Genomic DNA, 16,266 nt, shown 5'->3' on the forward strand with positions numbered 1-16,266 from the left:
TAATTAATGTTAATAGAGACGGACACGGATGTCAAACTGGCCAATCATGACACCAATTAACCTGAAAGCATCTGTCAGTCGGGCTGTTTAGTGTCACACCTTTATATCCCAGATCAGCGTTGGTGTCGTGCACAGGTGTGATTGATTGGCAGGTGTCAGCCATGATGGCCGAGCGCTCCACCATCCATCACAGGGGGGAGCCGGACGTCTCTAAATAACCTGTATGACGTCAGCGAGGGGAGGAAACCAACGTACAGGCCTCTCAGCAGGGGGGCAGGGGGGCAAACCCACAACTGCTGCCATCATCCAGCGGTTCCACGCAGTCGCCGCCACGTCCGTGTCCCAGCGGGATCTGAAGATCCATGATCCGTGTCCCAGCTGGATCTGAGGATCCGTGATCCGTGTCCCAGCTGGATCTGAGGATCCGTGTCCCAGCTGGATCTGAGGATCCGTGATCCGTGTCCCAGCTGGATCTGAAGATCCGTGATCCGTGTCCCAGCTGGATCTGAGGATCCGTGATCCGTGTCCCAGCTGGATCTGAAGATCCGTGATCCGTGTCCCAGCTGGATCTGAGGATCCGTGTCCCAGCTGGATCTGAGGATCCATGATCCGTGTCCCAGCTGGATCTGAGGATCCGTGTCCCAGCTGGATCTGAGGATCCATGATCCGTGTCCCAGCTGGATCTGAGGATCCATGATCCGTGTCCCAGCTGGATCTGAAGATCCATGATCCGTGTCCCAGCAGGATCTGAGGATCCGTGTCCCAGCTGGATCTGAGGATCCGTGATCCGTGTCCCAGCTGGATCTGAGGACACGGACGTGGCGATTGTGTCACTGACATCGAAGAATTCAGCTCCGATCTGAAGGTGCTGCCTGTTGCTAGGAAACGGTGGAGAACACAGTCGGATGCTGCGAATGTGGCAGCAACAAAAGCTCCAGTTCCAACATCATGTCAGGGTCCTGAGCCCCCACTGTGGATCACCTGCCACTGTGGATCACCTGCCACTGTGGATCACCTGCTACTGTGGATCACCTGCCACTGTGGATCACCTGCTACTGTGGATCACCTGCTACTGTGGATCACCTGCCACTGTGGATCACCTGCTACTGTGGATCACCTGCCACTGTGGATCACCTGCCTGTGTGGATCACCTGCCACTGTGGATCACCTGCCACTGTGGGTCACCTGCCTGTGTGGATCACCTGCCTGTGTGGATCACCTGCCACTGTGGATCACCTGCTACTGTGGGTCACCTGCCTGTGTGGATCACCTGCCTGTGTGGATCACCTGCCACTGTGGATCACCTGCTACTGTGGGTCACCTGCCTGTGTGGATCACCTGCCTGTGTGGATCACCTGCCACTGTGGGTCACCTGCCACTGTGGATCACCTGCCTGTGTGGGTCACCTGCCACTGTGGATCACCTGCCACTGTGGGTCACCTGCCCGTGTGGATCACCTGCCACTGTGGATCACCTGCCACTGTGGATCACCTGCCACTGTGGGTCACCTGCCACTGTGGGTCACCTGCCTGTGTGGGTCACCTGCCTGTGTGGGTCACCTGCTACTGTGGGTCACCTGCCACTGTGGATCACCTGCCTGTGTGGATCACCTGCCCGTGTGGATCACCTGCCACTGTGGATCACCTGCCCGTGTGGATCACCTGCCACTGTGGATCACCTGCCACTGTGGATCACCTGCCCGTGTGGATCACCTGCCCGTGTGGATCACCTGCCACTGTGGGTTACCTGCCTGTGTGGATCACCTGCCACTGTGGGTCACCTGCCACTGTGGATCACCTGCCACTGTGGATCACCTGCCACTGTGGATCACCTGCCTGTGTGGGTCACCTGCCTGTGTGGATCACCTGCCTGTGTGGATCACCTGCCTGTGTGGGTCACCTGCCTGTGTGGATCACCTGCCACTGTGGATCACCTGCCACTGTGGATCACCTGCCTGTGTGGATCACCTGCCACTGTGGATCACCTGTGTTACTGGTCACCACTGAGCCACCATCAAACCTTCATCACTGCTGAATATTTAAACATCTTCGTTCTAACCTCACTTTCACCACCAGGTGGAACACAAACAGCGTGACACACCTGAGTCTGTTATTGGAGAACTCTTATTTTCATCACTTTAAATATCACAGTTTCATTTTGTTGCCTCTAGATTTGTGGTTTAATCATGTTTTTATGCTCCAGAAGAAAATAAGGTTAAAGTTCACAGATAAACGTCAGCTGTTCATGTTGAGTGGAAACAGGAAGTGACGGCGTTGTCTCCTCACAGGGCAGCTGCTCCACACCTGGCTGGGATGTCCCGCCTCCTCCAGGAGAACTCCTCCTCCAGGAGAACGCCTCCTCCAGGAGAACTCCTCCTCCAGGAGAACGCCTCCTCCAGGAGAAGAACTCCTCCTCCAGGAGAAGAACGCCTCCTCCAGGAGAAGAACGCCTCCTCCAGGAGAAGAACGCCTCCTCCAGGAGAACGCCTCCTCCAGGAGAAGAACGCCTCCTCCAGGAGAACGCCTCCTCCAGGAGAAGAATGCCTCCAGGAGAAGAACTCCTCCAGGAGAACGCCTCCTCCAGGAGAACTCCTCCTCCAGGAGAAGAACGCCTCCTCCAAGAGAAGAACTCCTCCTCCAGGAGAAGAACGCCTCCTCCAGGAGAAGAACGCCTCCTCCAGGAGAACTCCTCCTCCAGGAGAAGAACGCCTCCTCCAGGAGAAGAACGCCTCCTCCAGGAGAACGCCTCCTCCAGGAGAAGAACGCCTCCTCCAGGAGAAGAACGCCTCCTCCAGGAGAAGAACGCCTCCTCCAGGAGAACGCCTCCTCCAGGAGAAGAACGCCTCCTCCAGGAGAACGCCTCCTCCAGGAGAAGAATGCCTCCAGGAGAAGAACTCCTCCAGGAGAACGCCTCCTCCAGGAGAACTCCTCCTCCAGGAGAAGAACGCCTCCTCCAAGAGAACTCCTCCTCCAGGAGAAGAACGCCTCCTCCAGGAGAACGCCTCCTCCAGGAGAAGAACGCCTCCTCCAGGAGAACGCCTCCTCCAGGAGAAGAACGCCTCCAGGAGAACGCCTCCTCCAGGAGAACGCCTCCTCCAGGAGAACGCCGCCTCCAGGAGAAGAACGCCTCCTCCAGGAGAACGCCGCCTCCAGGAGAAGAACTCCTCCAGGAGAACGCCTCCTCCAGGAGAACGCCGCCTCCAGGAGAAGAACTCCTCCAGGAGAACGCCTCCTCCAGGAGAACAACGCCTCCTCCAGGAGAACAACACCTCCAGAAGAAGAACGCCTCCTCCAGGAGAAGAACGCCTCCTCCAGGAGAACACCTCCTCCGGGAGAACGCCACCACAGATTTGGGGCCCACAAACAAACAGGAAGTGCTTCCAGTGTAGACAGGAAGTGCCACCTCTGCCGCTCTGTTGTTTTTTTAGGTTTTGATTTTTGTGAGTTTCCAATGAGAAAATCAAAACCTAAAGAAAATCCGGCGTGGCGGCCGTCGTCTGGCCCGGCGGGTCCCCCCGGGGATCCCGAACCCGCAGCTTCCTCACTGACCAGGTCGTAGGACAGGTGAGACCACACCTGTGGTGGTGCCAGGACACCTTCGGAGCGCTGCCCAGGAACGCTCGGAAGTTGGGATCATTCCGGAAAATCAGCATTTCTGTTTCTCTTTTGTCTGGCAGACGTCTCACCTGGGGAGTCACACACATGCACACACATGCGCACACACACACACGCACACATGCACACACGCACACACACATGCACACACGCACGCACACACGCACACACACGCACGCACACACACGCACACATGCACACACGCACATACACACGCACGCACACACATGCACACACGCACACACATGCACACGCACGCACACATGCACACACGCACACACATGCACACGCACGCGCACACACACGCACGCGCACACATGCACACACGCACATACACACGCATGCACACACGCACACACATGCACACGCACACACACATGCACACACACACTCTCTCGGTAATGTGTGTTGGGTGAAGGGATCAGCAGGATACCCATAATGCCGTCCCTCCCTCCCTCCGTCCTCCACCCGTCCATCCGTCCTCCCTCCGTCCCTCCCTCCGTCCTCCGTCCTCCCTCCGTCCTCCACCCGTCCCTCCCTCCCTCCGTCCCTCTGTCCTCCGTCCTCCCTCCGTCCTCCACCCGTCCCTCCGTCCTCCCTCCGTCCCTCTGTCCTCCGTCCTCCCTCCGTCCATCCGTCCTCCCTCCGTCCCTCCGTCCTCCACCCGTCCATCCGTCCTCCCTCCCTCCCTCCCTCCGTCCCTCCCTCCCTCCGTCCTCCATCCGTCCTCCATCCGTCCCTCCGTCCTCCAGTCCAAGACTGTTGAGCAAAGACTTCGGTGCAGGTGAAGAAGATCCAGAAGAAGTTTTCAAGTTAAATCCAGTTGATTTTTCCACACAGGGAAATATTAAGGATCGGCATCAGTTTAGTTCTGACACTAGGTGGCGCTCATACAACATGAGACTTGTAAGTCCAGATTTAATGACTTGCACTTTAATCCATTTAAATCACATTGGGTCCAGACCTGTGGCCCGGCCCCGGGACTGGACCTGTGGCCCGGCCCCGGGACTGGACCTGTGCCCCGGGACTGGACCTGTGGCCCGGCCTCGGGACTGGACCTGTGGCCCCCGGGACTGGACCTGTGGCCCCCGGGACTGGACCTGTGGCCCGGCCTCGGGACTGGACCTGTGGCCCCCGGGACTGGACCTGTGGCCCCCGGGACTGGACCCGTGGCCCGGCCTCGGGACTGGACCTGTGGCCCCCGGGACTGGACCTGTGGCCCGGCCCCGGGACTGGACCTGTGGCCCCTGGGGACTGGACCTGTGGCCCGGCCTCGGGACTGGACCTGTGGCCCCCGGGACTGGACCTGTGGCCCGGCCTCAGGACTGGACCTGTGGCCCGGCCTCGGGACTGGACCTGTGGCCCCCGGGGACTGGACCTGTGGCCCGGCCCCGGGACTGGACCTGTGGCCCGGCCTCGGGACTGGACCTGTGGCCCCCGGGACTGTACCTGTGGCCCGGCCTCAGGACTGGACCTGTGGCCCGGCCTTTATGTGCAGAGGAAATGACAGAGGCACGTCTGAGGGTTGCTATGGCAACCCCATCCTTAGACAGCCTGCTGAACCGTTGCCCCCTGACAGGTGCTACTAGTTCTGGTTCTGCTACTAGTTCTGGTTCTGCTACTAGTTCTGGTTCTGCTGTCATTCATGTGCACGTGATAATAAAGGTCTGTGAACCAGCCTCCTTTCTCTTCATCACGTCTGGAATCGCTGCCTCCCGGAGCGTCCTCGCCCCCCTTAGAGGTGACATCATCACCTCTGGATGGGGGGGGGGGGGGGGATTGTAAAACATCCATAGGCCTCGTTGCCATGACGACCAGGCTGTAAAACACTGAGCTGTTTGTTTTCAGCTCTGAGCAAACAAGATGAACTTTCTGTGTGGGAACCTGTGAGATGGTGTGTGTGTGTGAACGTGCGTGTGTGTGTGTGTCAACGTGCGTGTGTGTACGTGCGTGTGTGTGTGTTGTTGACTTACGGTTGAGTACCAAAATTCACATTCTACTAGCAAAGTGAGGACATTTGTGGGCATTTTGACTCGTCTTCACAAGTTCAAGGGTCGTTTCGTTAGTTGTTGAGGTTAGACTTTGGTTTAGGTCAGGTTAGTTGTTAAGGTTAGACTTTGGTTTAGGTCAGGTTAGTTGTTGAGGTTAGACTTTGGTTTAGGTCAGGTTAGTTGTTGAGGTTAGACTTTGGTTTAGGTCAGGTTAGTTAAGGTTAGACTTTGGTTTAGGTCAGGTTAGTTGTTAAGGTTAGACTTTGGTTTAGGTCAGGTTAGTTGTTGAGGTTAGACTTTGGTTTAGGTCAGGTTAGTTGTTGAGGTTAGACTTTGGTTTAGGTCAGGTTAGTTGAGGTTAGTTGTGCTTAGGGTGAGGGCTGGGCAAAGTCTTCACAAAGTTTCTATCTCTGTGAGGACTTTCATAAATATAAGGGTAAATGTGTATGAGGAGCTGAGAGTGGTTGTACGTGTGCAGTGTGTGTGTGCAGTGTGTGTGTGCAGTGTGTGTGTGTGTGTGTGCAGAATGACAGCTGAATGGACTGGAGTGTAATTAAATCCTCATCATTCAGGGAAGGTTGGAAGTCGTTTCCTCCTTTTCTGCTCTTTTCTCCTCCATAAACCTGCTGCCTTGGCTTCCAGGAGGCCCCTGAGGGCCCAAAGCCCACTGCGGTATGACGGGAATGTGAGTAATCTGAGCGACCACATTGCTGACAGATGTGTGGTCCAGTTGTGTTCGCCACAGATTCTTGTTCCTCAGCCTTTAGCTCCGAGTATCTCCTGGATCTTTACACCATCAGGAACTTTGAAGGAAGGCAGGAAGTTAGCATGAGCTAAGCTAGCTTAGCAGAGAGGTCCGGGTCTGGACCAGAAGCTCCACGGCCCCCGAGGCTGCAGCAGCCGATCCGATGAGAGCGGCGCCGGTCGAGCCCACAGAACCTCCTCATCCCAGAGACAGAAGCAGAACCAAGTTCAGGCTTTGGCACGACCCCCCACTGGGAGGCTCTGATGACGTCACACCCTCCACCGACACACATGGATCAATAATCGGCTCTCTGCGCCACTTCTGACGCACGCGCTGCTGAGCCAACAGCGGGGGCCTCACCTGAGGCTCCGACCCCAGAGGGGCCCCCCGGGGGGGGGGCAACGGGGCGGAGCTTCAGAGGACATGACGGCCGTACAAACTAATCGATAATCAATCGATCAATCACTATTTCCGGAGAGAGTTTGAGTTTAAATGAAGTCTGAGAATCCGAGTTAGAATAAGACGCTCACTCAAACACGCGCACGCGCACACACACACACACACGCACACACCTGACCCCGCCCCTCCGGAGAAGTGCAGCTGCAGCGAACGTCTCTCCGCCAACTTCCTCACACTTTGTCCGGACACAGCGCGGCTCTGACCGGACTCCGGAGCTGCTGTGACCCGGACAGTTGGGGGAGTAGCGGACCTGGACCGGGACCCGGACCCGGACCCGGACCGGTGGCTGCGAGTACCGGCGCGACTTTGGACCGGCAGTTGATGACTGGTCATGTGATGATGGACCATCATGCTGCTGCGCTGCTGCTGCTGCTGCTGAAGACCTGGGTGAGTCAGGACAGTAGTGGTAGTACTAGTACTAGTATTAGTAGTGGTAGTGGTAGTGGTAGTACTAGTAGTGGTAGTACTAGTATTAGTAGTGGTAGTGGTAGTACTAGTACTAGTATTAGTAGTGGTAGTGGTAGTGGTAGTACTAGTAGTGGTAGTACTAGTATTAGTAGTGGTAGTGGTAGTACTAGTAGTGGTAGTACTAGTACTAGTATTAGTAGTGGTAGTGGTAGTACTAGTAGTGGTAGTAGTAGTACTAGTAGTGGTAGTAGTAGTGGTAGTACTAGTAGTGGTAGTGGTAGTAGTAGTACTAGTAGTGGTAGTAGTAGTGGTGGTAGTACTAGTAGTGGTAGTACTAGTAGTGGTAGTAATAGTACTAGTAGTGGTAGTACTAGTAGTGGTAGTGGTAGTAGTAGTACTAGTAGTGGTAGTAGTAGTAGTGGTAGTAGTAGTACTAGTAGTGGTAGTAGTAGTACTAGTAGTGGTAGTAGTAGTGGTAGTACTAGTACTAGTAGTGGTAGTGGTAGTAGTGGTAGTAGTAGTAGTGGTAGTGGTAGTAGTAGTGGTAGTAGTAGTACTAGTAGTGGTAGTACTACTAGTAGTATTGGTAGTAGTAGTAGTGGTGGTAGTAGTAGTACTAGTACAAGTAGTGGTAGTAGTAGTGGTAGTAGTAGTAGTGGTGGTAGTACTAGTACTAGTAGTGGTAGTAGTAGTGGTGGTAGTAGTAGTATTAGTAGTGGTAGTAGTAGTTGTGGTGGTGGTAGTAGTACTAGTACTAGTAGTGGTAGTAGTAGTGGTAGTAGTAGTAGTACTAGTAGTGGTAGTAGTAGTGGTAGTACTAGTACTAGTAGTGATAGTAGTAGTGGTAGTACTAGTACAAGTAGTGGTAGTACTAGTGGTGGTAGTACTAGTAGTGGTAGTAATAGTACTAGTAGTGGTAGTAGTAGTGGTAGTACTAGTAGTGGTAGTGGTAGTAGTAGTACTAGTAGTGGTAGTAGTAGTAGTGGTAGTAGTAGTACTAGTAGTGGTAGTGGTAGTAGTAGTACTAGTACTAGTAGTGGTAGTGGTAGTAGTAGTACTAGTAGTGGTAGTGGTAGTAGTAGTACTAGTACTAGTAGTGGTAGTGGTAGTACTAGTAGTGGTAGTGGTAGTACTAGTAGTGGTAGTGGTAGTAGTAGTACTAGTAGTGGTAGTACTAGTGGTGGTAGTACTAGTAGTGGTAGTACTAGTAGTGGTAGTAATAGTACTAGTACTAGTAGTGGTAGTAGTAGTGGTAGTACTAGTACTAGTAGTGGTAGTAATAGTACTAGTAGTGGTAGTAGTAGTGGTAGTACTAGTAGTGGTAGTGGTAGTAGTAGTACTAGTAGTGGTAGTAGTAGTAGTGGTAGTAGTAGTACTAGTAGTGGTAGTGGTAGTAGTAGTACTAGTACTAGTAGTGGTAGTGGTAGTAGTAGTACTAGTAGTGGTAGTGGTAGTAGTAGTACTAGTACTAGTAGTGGTAGTGGTAGTACTAGTAGTGGTAGTGGTAGTACTAGTAGTGGTAGTGGTAGTGGTAGTACTAGTAGTGGTAGTGGTAGTAGTAGTACTAGTAGTGGTAGTACTAGTGGTGGTAGTACTAGTAGTGGTAGTAGTAGTGGTAGTACTAGTAGTGGTAGTGGTAGTAGTAGTACTAGTAGTGGTAGTACTAGTGGTGGTAGTACTAGTAGTGGTAGTACTAGTAGTGGTAGTAATAGTACTAGTAGTGGTAGTAGTAGTGGTAGTACTAGTAGTGGTAGTGGTAGTAGTAGTACTAGTAGTGGTAGTAGTAGTAGTGGTAGTAGTAGTACTAGTAGTGGTAGTAGTAGTACTAGTAGTGGTAGTAGTAGTGGTAGTACTAGTAGTGGTAGTAGTAGTGGTAGTAGTAGTACTAGTAGTGGTAGTGGTAGTAGTGGTAGTAGTAGTACTAGTAGTGGTAGTAGTAGTACTAGTAGTGGTAGTACTACTAGTAGTATTGGTAGTAGTAGTAGTGGTGGTAGTAGTAGTACTAGTACAAGTAGTGGTAGTAGTAGTGGTAGTAGTAGTAGTGGTGGTAGTACTAGTACTAGTAGTGGTAGTAGTAGTGGTAGTGGTAGTAGTAGTGGTAGTAATAGTACTAGTACTAGTAGTGGTAGTAATAGTACTAGTACTAGTAGTGGTAGTACTAGTATTAGTAGTGGTAGTGGTAGTACTAGTAGTGGTAGTGGTAGTACTAGTAGTGGTAGTAGTAGTGGTAGTACTAGTAGTGGTAGTGGTAGTAGTAGTACTAGTAGTGGTAGTACTAGTGGTGGTAGTACTAGTAGTGGTAGTACTAGTAGTGGTAGTAATAGTACTAGTACTAGTAGTGGTAGTAGTAGTGGTAGTACTAGTAGTGGTAGTGGTAGTAGTAGTACTAGTAGTGGTAGTAGTAGTAGTGGTAGTAGTAGTACTAGTAGTGGTAGTGGTAGTAGTAGTACTAGTACTAGTAGTGGTAGTAGTAGTGGTAGTACTAGTAGTGGTAGTAGTAGTACTAGTAGTGGTAGTGGTAGTAGTGGTAGTAGTAGTACTAGTAGTGGTAGTAGTAGTGGTAGTAGTAGTACTAGTAGTGGTAGTAGTAGTACTAGTAGTGGTAGTGGTAGTAGTAGTGGTAGTAGTAGTAGTGGTGGTAGTACTAGTACTAGTAGTGGTAGTAGTAGTGGTGGTAGTAGTAGTACTAGTAGTGGTAGTAGTAGTTGTGGTGGTGGTAGTAGTACTAGTACTAGTAGTGGTAGTAGTAGTGATAGTAGTAGTAGTACTAGTAGTGGTAGTAGTAGTGGTAGTAGTGGTAGTAGTAGTACTAGTACTAGTAGTGGTAGTAGTAGTGGTAGTACTAGTACTAGTAGTGGTAGTAGTAGTGGTAGTAGTAGTACTAGTAGTGGTAGTGGTAGTAGTGGTAGTAGTAGTGGTAGTAGTAGTACTAGTAGTGGTAGTACTAGTACAAGTAGTGGTAGTACAAGTAGTGGTAGTACTAGTAGTGGTAGTAATAGTACTAGTAGTGGTAGTAGTAGTAGTAGTGGTAGTACTAGTAGTGGTAGTGGTAGTAGTAGTACTAGTAGTGGTAGTAGTAGTAGTGGTAGTAGTAGTACTAGTAGTGGTAGTGGTAGTAGTAGTACTAGTACTAGTAGTGGTAGTAGTAGTGGTAGTACTAGTAGTGGTAGTAGTAGTACTAGTAGTGGTAGTGGTAGTAGTGGTAGTAGTAGTACTAGTAGTGGTAGTAGTAGTGGTAGTAGTAGTACTAGTAGTGGTAGTAGTAGTACTAGTAGTGGTAGTGGTAGTAGTAGTGGTAGTAGTAGTAGTGGTGGTAGTACTAGTACTAGTAGTGGTAGTAGTAGTGGTGGTAGTAGTAGTACTAGTAGTGGTAGTAGTAGTTGTGGTGGTGGTAGTAGTACTAGTACTAGTAGTGGTAGTAGTAGTGATAGTAGTAGTAGTACTAGTAGTGGTAGTAGTAGTGGTAGTAGTGGTAGTAGTAGTACTAGTAGTTGTAGTAGTGGTGGTAGTGGTAGTAGTGGTACTAGTAGTGGTAGTAGTAGTAGTACTAGTAGTGGTAATGGTAGTAGTAGTGATGGTAGTAGTAGTAGTGATAGTAGCAGTAGTAGTAGTAGTAGTAGTGGTAGTAGTAGTAGTAGTGGTGGTAGTAACAGTAGTAGTAGTGGTGGTAGTAACAGTAGTAGTAGTAGTAGTAGCAGTAGTGGTGGTGGTAGTAGTGGTAGTAGTAGTAGTAGCAGTAGTGGTGGTGGTAGTAGTAGTAGTAGTAGTGGTAGTAGTAGTAGTGATAGTAGTAGTAGTACTAGTAGCAGTAGTGGTAGTAGTAGTAGTAGTAGTAGTAGTGGTAGTGGTAGTAGTAGTGGTGGTAGTAACAGTAGTAGTAGTAGTAGTAGCAGTAGTGGTGGTAGTAGTGGTGGTAGTAGCCTGTTGTATTTCTATGGTTGCTATGGAAACCATCAAACACACACTGTGGCTGTTATTGATCAGTTATGACACTATTACCATCAAACATTTCTTATTGATCTTGACTGTTCTCGGTTTTCCAGATTGAAAAGAATTCTTGTCTTCAGAAAACTGACCTGGACATCAGAGTTCTGTTGATCTTTGATTCTGATCTCATTTGATCTGAAGCATTAATCTGGTTGCCATGGCGACCGCAGCACTTTGACCAATCAGGGACTGAAGAAGCTGAAAGCTCTTCAGAAGCAGAACATGGAGAACACGTCTCCAACATGAGGAACCCTCACAGAAGAACCCTCCTTCCTGGAACGCTGGTTAGGGTTAGGGTTACCTTAGGGTTAGGGTTAGGGTTACCCTAGGGGTTAGGGTTAGGGTTACCCTAGGGTTAGGGTTAGGGTTACCCTAGGGTTAGGGTTACCCAAGGGGTTAGGGTTAGGGTTAGGGTTACCCTAGGGGTTAGGGTTAGGGTTACCCTAGGGTTAGGGTTAGGGTTACCCTAGGGGTTAGGGTTAGGGTTAGGGTTATCCTAGGGTTACGGTTACCCTAGGGGTTAGGGTTAGGGTTAGGCTTACCCTAGGGTTAGGGTTAGGGTTAGGGTTAGGGTTACCCTAGGGGTTAGGGTTAGGGTTAGGGTTACCCTAGGGTTAGGGTTAGGGTTACCCAAGGGGTTAGGGTTAGGGTTAGGGTTAGGGTTATCCTAGGGTTAGGGTTAGGGTTAGGGTTACCCTAGGGGTTAGGGTTAGGGTTATCCTAGGGTTAGGGTTAGGGTTATCCTAGGGTTAGGGTTACCCTAGGGGTTAGGGTTAGGGTTAGGGTTACCCTAGGGTTAGGGTTACCCTAGGGTTAGGGTTACCCAAGGGGTTAGGGTTAGGGTTAGGGTTAGGGTTATCCTAGGGTTTGGGTTAGGGTTACCCTAGGGGTTAGGGTTAGGTTTAGGGTTACCCTAGTACTGGAGACGCGAGCTACTAGTACTAGTACTACCACTACTACTACCACTACTACTACCACTACTAGTACTACTACCACCACTACTACTACTACCACCACTACTACTACTACTACCACTACTAGTACTACTACTACCACCACTACTACTACTACCACCACTACTACTACTACTACCACTACTACTACCACTACTAGTACTACTACTACTACTACCACCACTACTACTACTACTACCACTACTACTACCACTACTAGTACTACTACTACCACCACTACTACTACTACCACCACTACTACTACTACCACCACTACTACTACCACTACTAGTAACCCTAACCTTGAAGTTCCATTTTTACGTTTAACCTGAAGATTCTTTGATGTTTCAGACAGTAGCAGAAACTTTCACAGCACCCAGAAGTAAACGCTACGTCATCAACCCTCTGGGACACAAGTGGAGGCACCACAACATCACCTACAGGTGAGACTGGTTATACTGGGAGAGACAGGCTGGTTATACTGGGAGAGACAGGCTGGTTATACTGGGAGAGAGAGGAGAGACAGGCTGGTTATACTGGGAGAGAGAGGAGAGACAGGCTGGTTATACTGGGAGAGACAGGCTGGTTATACTGGGAGAGACAGGCTGGTTATACTGGGAGAGAGAGGAGAGACAGGCTGGTTATACTGGGAGAGAGAGGAGAGACAGGCTGGTTATACTGGGAGAGACAGGCTGGTTATACTGGGAGAGACAGGCTGGTTATACTGGGAGAGAGAGGAGAGACAGGCTGGTTATACTGGGAGAGAGAGGAGAGACAGGCTGGTTATACTGGGAGAGACAGGCTGGTTATACTGGGAGAGACAGGCTGGTTATACTGGGAGAGAGAGGAGAGACAGGCTGGTTATACTGGGAGAGACAGGCTGGTTATACTGGGAGAGAGAGGAGAGACAGGCTGGTTATACTGGGAGAGACAGGCTGGTTATACTGGGAGAGAGAGGAGAGACAGGCTGGTTATACTGGGAGAGACAGGCTGGTTATACTGGGAGAGACAGGCTGGTTATACTGGGAGAGACAGGCTGGTTATACTGGGAGAGAGAGGAGAGACAGGCTGGTTATACTGGGAGAGACAGGCTGGTTATACTGGGAGAGACAGGCTGGTTATACTGGGACAGAGAGGAGAGACAGGCTGGTTATACTGGGACAGAGAGGAGAGACAGGCTGGTTACGGTGGGTGTGGTCTGTGTTTCCGAGGATCCTAAAGTTTCCGAACACGCTGAATGTGGACGACACCAGGAAGGCCATCGGCATCGCCTTCGCTAAGTGGAGCGGCGTGTCGCCTTTGACCTTCACCGAGGTCACCAACAGCAACACAACGGTGGACATCTCCATTGGTAGGCGGAGCTACGCTCAGCACAGACGACAGGTGGGTACACTCTTAAATGTGTGTGTGTGTGTGTGTGTGGGTGTGTGTGTGTGTGTGTGTGTGTGTGTGTGTGTGTGTGTGTGTGGGTGTGTGTGTGTGTGTGGGTGTGTGGGTGTGTGTGGGTGTGTGTGTGTGTGTCAGGCTTCTACACCTTTAACCACACGGACTGCTGGTGGTCGCCACTCCACCCGTGCTTCGACGGCCTGAATGGCGAGCTGGCTCACGCCTTCCTGCCGCCTCGAGGAGAAATCCACTTCGACAATCACGAGTTCTGGATCCTTGGAAAATCCAGGTTCAGCTGGAAACAAGGTACGGTGTCTGTCCTGCACGCCGGACCAGCTCACCGAGCAGCGGTTCAGTATCATGTGACCCGGCAGGGGTGTGGCTCAATGACCTGGTCCAGGTCGCGGCCCACGAGATCGGCCACGCTCTCGGACTGTGGCACTCAAGAGACCCGACGGCCCTGATGCATCCCAACGCCACCTACACGGGCCAGAGGAACGTTGCCCAGGACGACGTGTGGGGCATCCAAAGACTCTACGGTTGCTACTCGAACCAGCAGCTCGACCTGAAACAAGCTAGCTGCTGACGCGCCGCCGTCTGTGGTCCTGTTTCAGGGTGCCTGGACAAGAAGCGGGTCTGTGATCCGTGGGCTCGCCTGGGCTTCTGTGAGCAGAGGAGGACTTTCATGAAGAAGAACTGTCCTCGGCGCTGCAACCTCTGCTTCGGTGAGTCCTGGTGCATTCTGGGAGCTTCCTGACAGCCTCATCACGCGTTTCCTGTCCCGCAGAGCCTCTGGAAGCTCTCGCTACACCAACATCTCCACCAGCCAACCTCAAGGTCAAGATGGTTCCGCGAGGCAAGGTGGTGGGATTCCGCTGCGGAACCAAGAGCCCTCGACCGGCACCTAAAATCAGGTGGGCAGGCACATTGTTGATTAGAGCAACGGGCGGAGAGGAGCTCGCGTCTCCACGCGCTCACGTCTCCGCGCGCTCACGTCTCCGCGCGCTCCCGTGCTCGCGTCTCCGCGCGCTCCCGTCTCCACGCGCTCACGTCTCCGCGCGCTCCCGTGCTCGCGTCTCCGCGCGCTCCCGTCTCCGCGCGCTCCCGTCTCCGCGCGCTCCCGTCTCCACGCGCTCACGTCTCCGCGCGCTCGTCTCCCCGCGCTCGTCTCACGTCTCCGCGCGCCCTCGTCTCCGCGCGCTCCCGTCTCCGCGCGCTCCCGTCTCCGCGCGCTCACGTCTCCGCGCGCTCCCGTCTCCGCGCGCCCTCGTCGACGCGCGCTCCCGTCTCCGCGCGCTCGCGTCTCCGCGCGCTCCCGTCTCCGCGCGCTCGCGTCTCCGCGCGCCCTCGTCTCCGCGCGCTCCCGTCTCCGCGCGCTCCCGTCTCCGCGCGCTCCCGTGCTCGCGTCTCCGCGCGCTCCCGTCTCCACGCGCTCACGTCTCCGCGCGCTCCCGTGCTCGCGTCTCCGCGCGCTCCCGTCTCCGCGCGCTCCCGTCTCCGCGCGCCCGCGTCTCCGCGCGCTCCCGTCTCCGCGCGCCCGCGTCTCCGCGCGCTCCCGTCTCCGCGCGCTCGCGTCTCCGCGCGCTCCCGTCTCCGCGCGCTCGCGTCTCCGCGCGCCCTCGTCGACGCGCGCTCCCGTCTCCACGCGCTCACGTCTCCACGTGCTCTCGTCCCCAGCTGGTATAAAGATGGCGAGCAGATCCTCAACTCCATCCCAGGCTACATCGTCATGAAGGACAGAGACCTGCGTATCATCGCCAACGAGTACAACGAAGGCGTCTACACCTGCCGCGTCCATCGACGGGGAGACTTCGTGTCCGCCAACTCTTGGGCCATCCGACTCAAACCTGACCGGCCGACCAACAGCTGAGGGCTGATGTGGAGGACACATCTGTCAGGAGCCAGATGTGTTTAGGAGGCCCCGCCCACCTCCTTGAAGAAGGCGGCCTACAATTACACCCTAACGAAACCGACTTTAGGACCAAACGCGCCCCCTCTGGCAGGTGTGATGGAGCTAGCAGACCTCCTCGCCGGCGTCCTTCATAGCTCGGCCGTCTGGAAACGCCCAGTTTGGTTGAAATTGTTGTTATCCTGATTTATTGTTTGAAACGTTTCAAGTTATGTAGCATTTTTTTAATTCAGATATTTTAGCTTTAGTTATTATCGACAGCAACAGTTACTGAATTTGTTTCTAGCTGAGTTTGGTTCTTCTCAGAACTGTAAGATTAGATCAAATCATGTATTTGAATTAGGATTCGTGATTTTTTAAATGTTAGAAATAGAGCGTATAAGCAGATAATTAAGTTAATCAGTTATCATCACAAAGACATAATAGACAGCAAGTCGATTCAAAAATCAGTAAGAAAATGCCTCCTCGTTCAAACATCATCATCCCACCTTCATCATCGAGACTTTCACCCTCTTCATCATCAAAACTGAGTTTGTCTCTTTACTTTACAACTGCAGTGCGCCCCCTGTGGGCCGGTTAGCGTCACTGCAGGAACACAACGACCTATAATGGCCGATTGAGGTGTGTCAGTGTGCTTTTATGGTCATAGAAATCTTCTTTTTTACTTCCTACACAGATCACAATATGTGGAAGGAGGAATTCAACGACTCCAATACTACTGTGATGCATTTACAGCTCTTCAACATTTTATTTTAACCACTTTTGTGCATGGATTCTTTGTTTAGTCAATTGCTTTTCACTGAACTTTGATCAG

At 52.1% G+C, this 16,266-nt stretch overlaps 1 protein-coding gene across 1 annotated transcript; it reads left to right on the forward strand.

The window, feature by feature from the left end:
• The first annotated feature begins 6,113 nt into the window (after positions 1 to 6,113).
• Positions 6,114 to 16,190, forward strand: mmp23bb (matrix metallopeptidase 23bb). The gene is made up of 8 exons (XM_029843420.1): positions 6,114 to 7,196; positions 12,509 to 12,600; positions 13,369 to 13,508; positions 13,682 to 13,849; positions 13,918 to 14,082; positions 14,158 to 14,268; positions 14,331 to 14,457; positions 15,221 to 16,190. Exons 1-8 carry the CDS (start codon positions 7,131 to 7,133, stop codon positions 15,411 to 15,413), a joined length of 1,062 nt encoding a protein of 353 aa, XP_029699280.1. The 5' UTR covers positions 6,114 to 7,130; the 3' UTR covers positions 15,414 to 16,190.
• The last annotated feature ends 76 nt before the right edge of the window (positions 16,191 to 16,266 follow it).

Source organism: Takifugu rubripes, chromosome 11, assembly GCF_901000725.2.
Source record: "Takifugu rubripes chromosome 11, fTakRub1.2, whole genome shotgun sequence".
NCBI classification, from domain to species: Eukaryota; Metazoa; Chordata; class Actinopteri; order Tetraodontiformes; family Tetraodontidae; genus Takifugu; species Takifugu rubripes.

Coding starts and splice junctions, on each gene's coding strand:
- mmp23bb (XM_029843420.1), top strand. CDS start 7,131: ATGACTGGTCATGTGATGATGGACCATCATGCTGCTGCGCTGCTGCTG. Junction 7,197..12,508: donor TGCTGCTGCTGAAGACCTGG/GTGAGTCAGGAC, acceptor TTGATGTTTCAG/ACAGTAGCAGAAACTTTCAC. Junction 12,601..13,368: donor CACCACAACATCACCTACAG/GTGAGACTGGTT, acceptor TGTGTTTCCGAG/GATCCTAAAGTTTCCGAACA.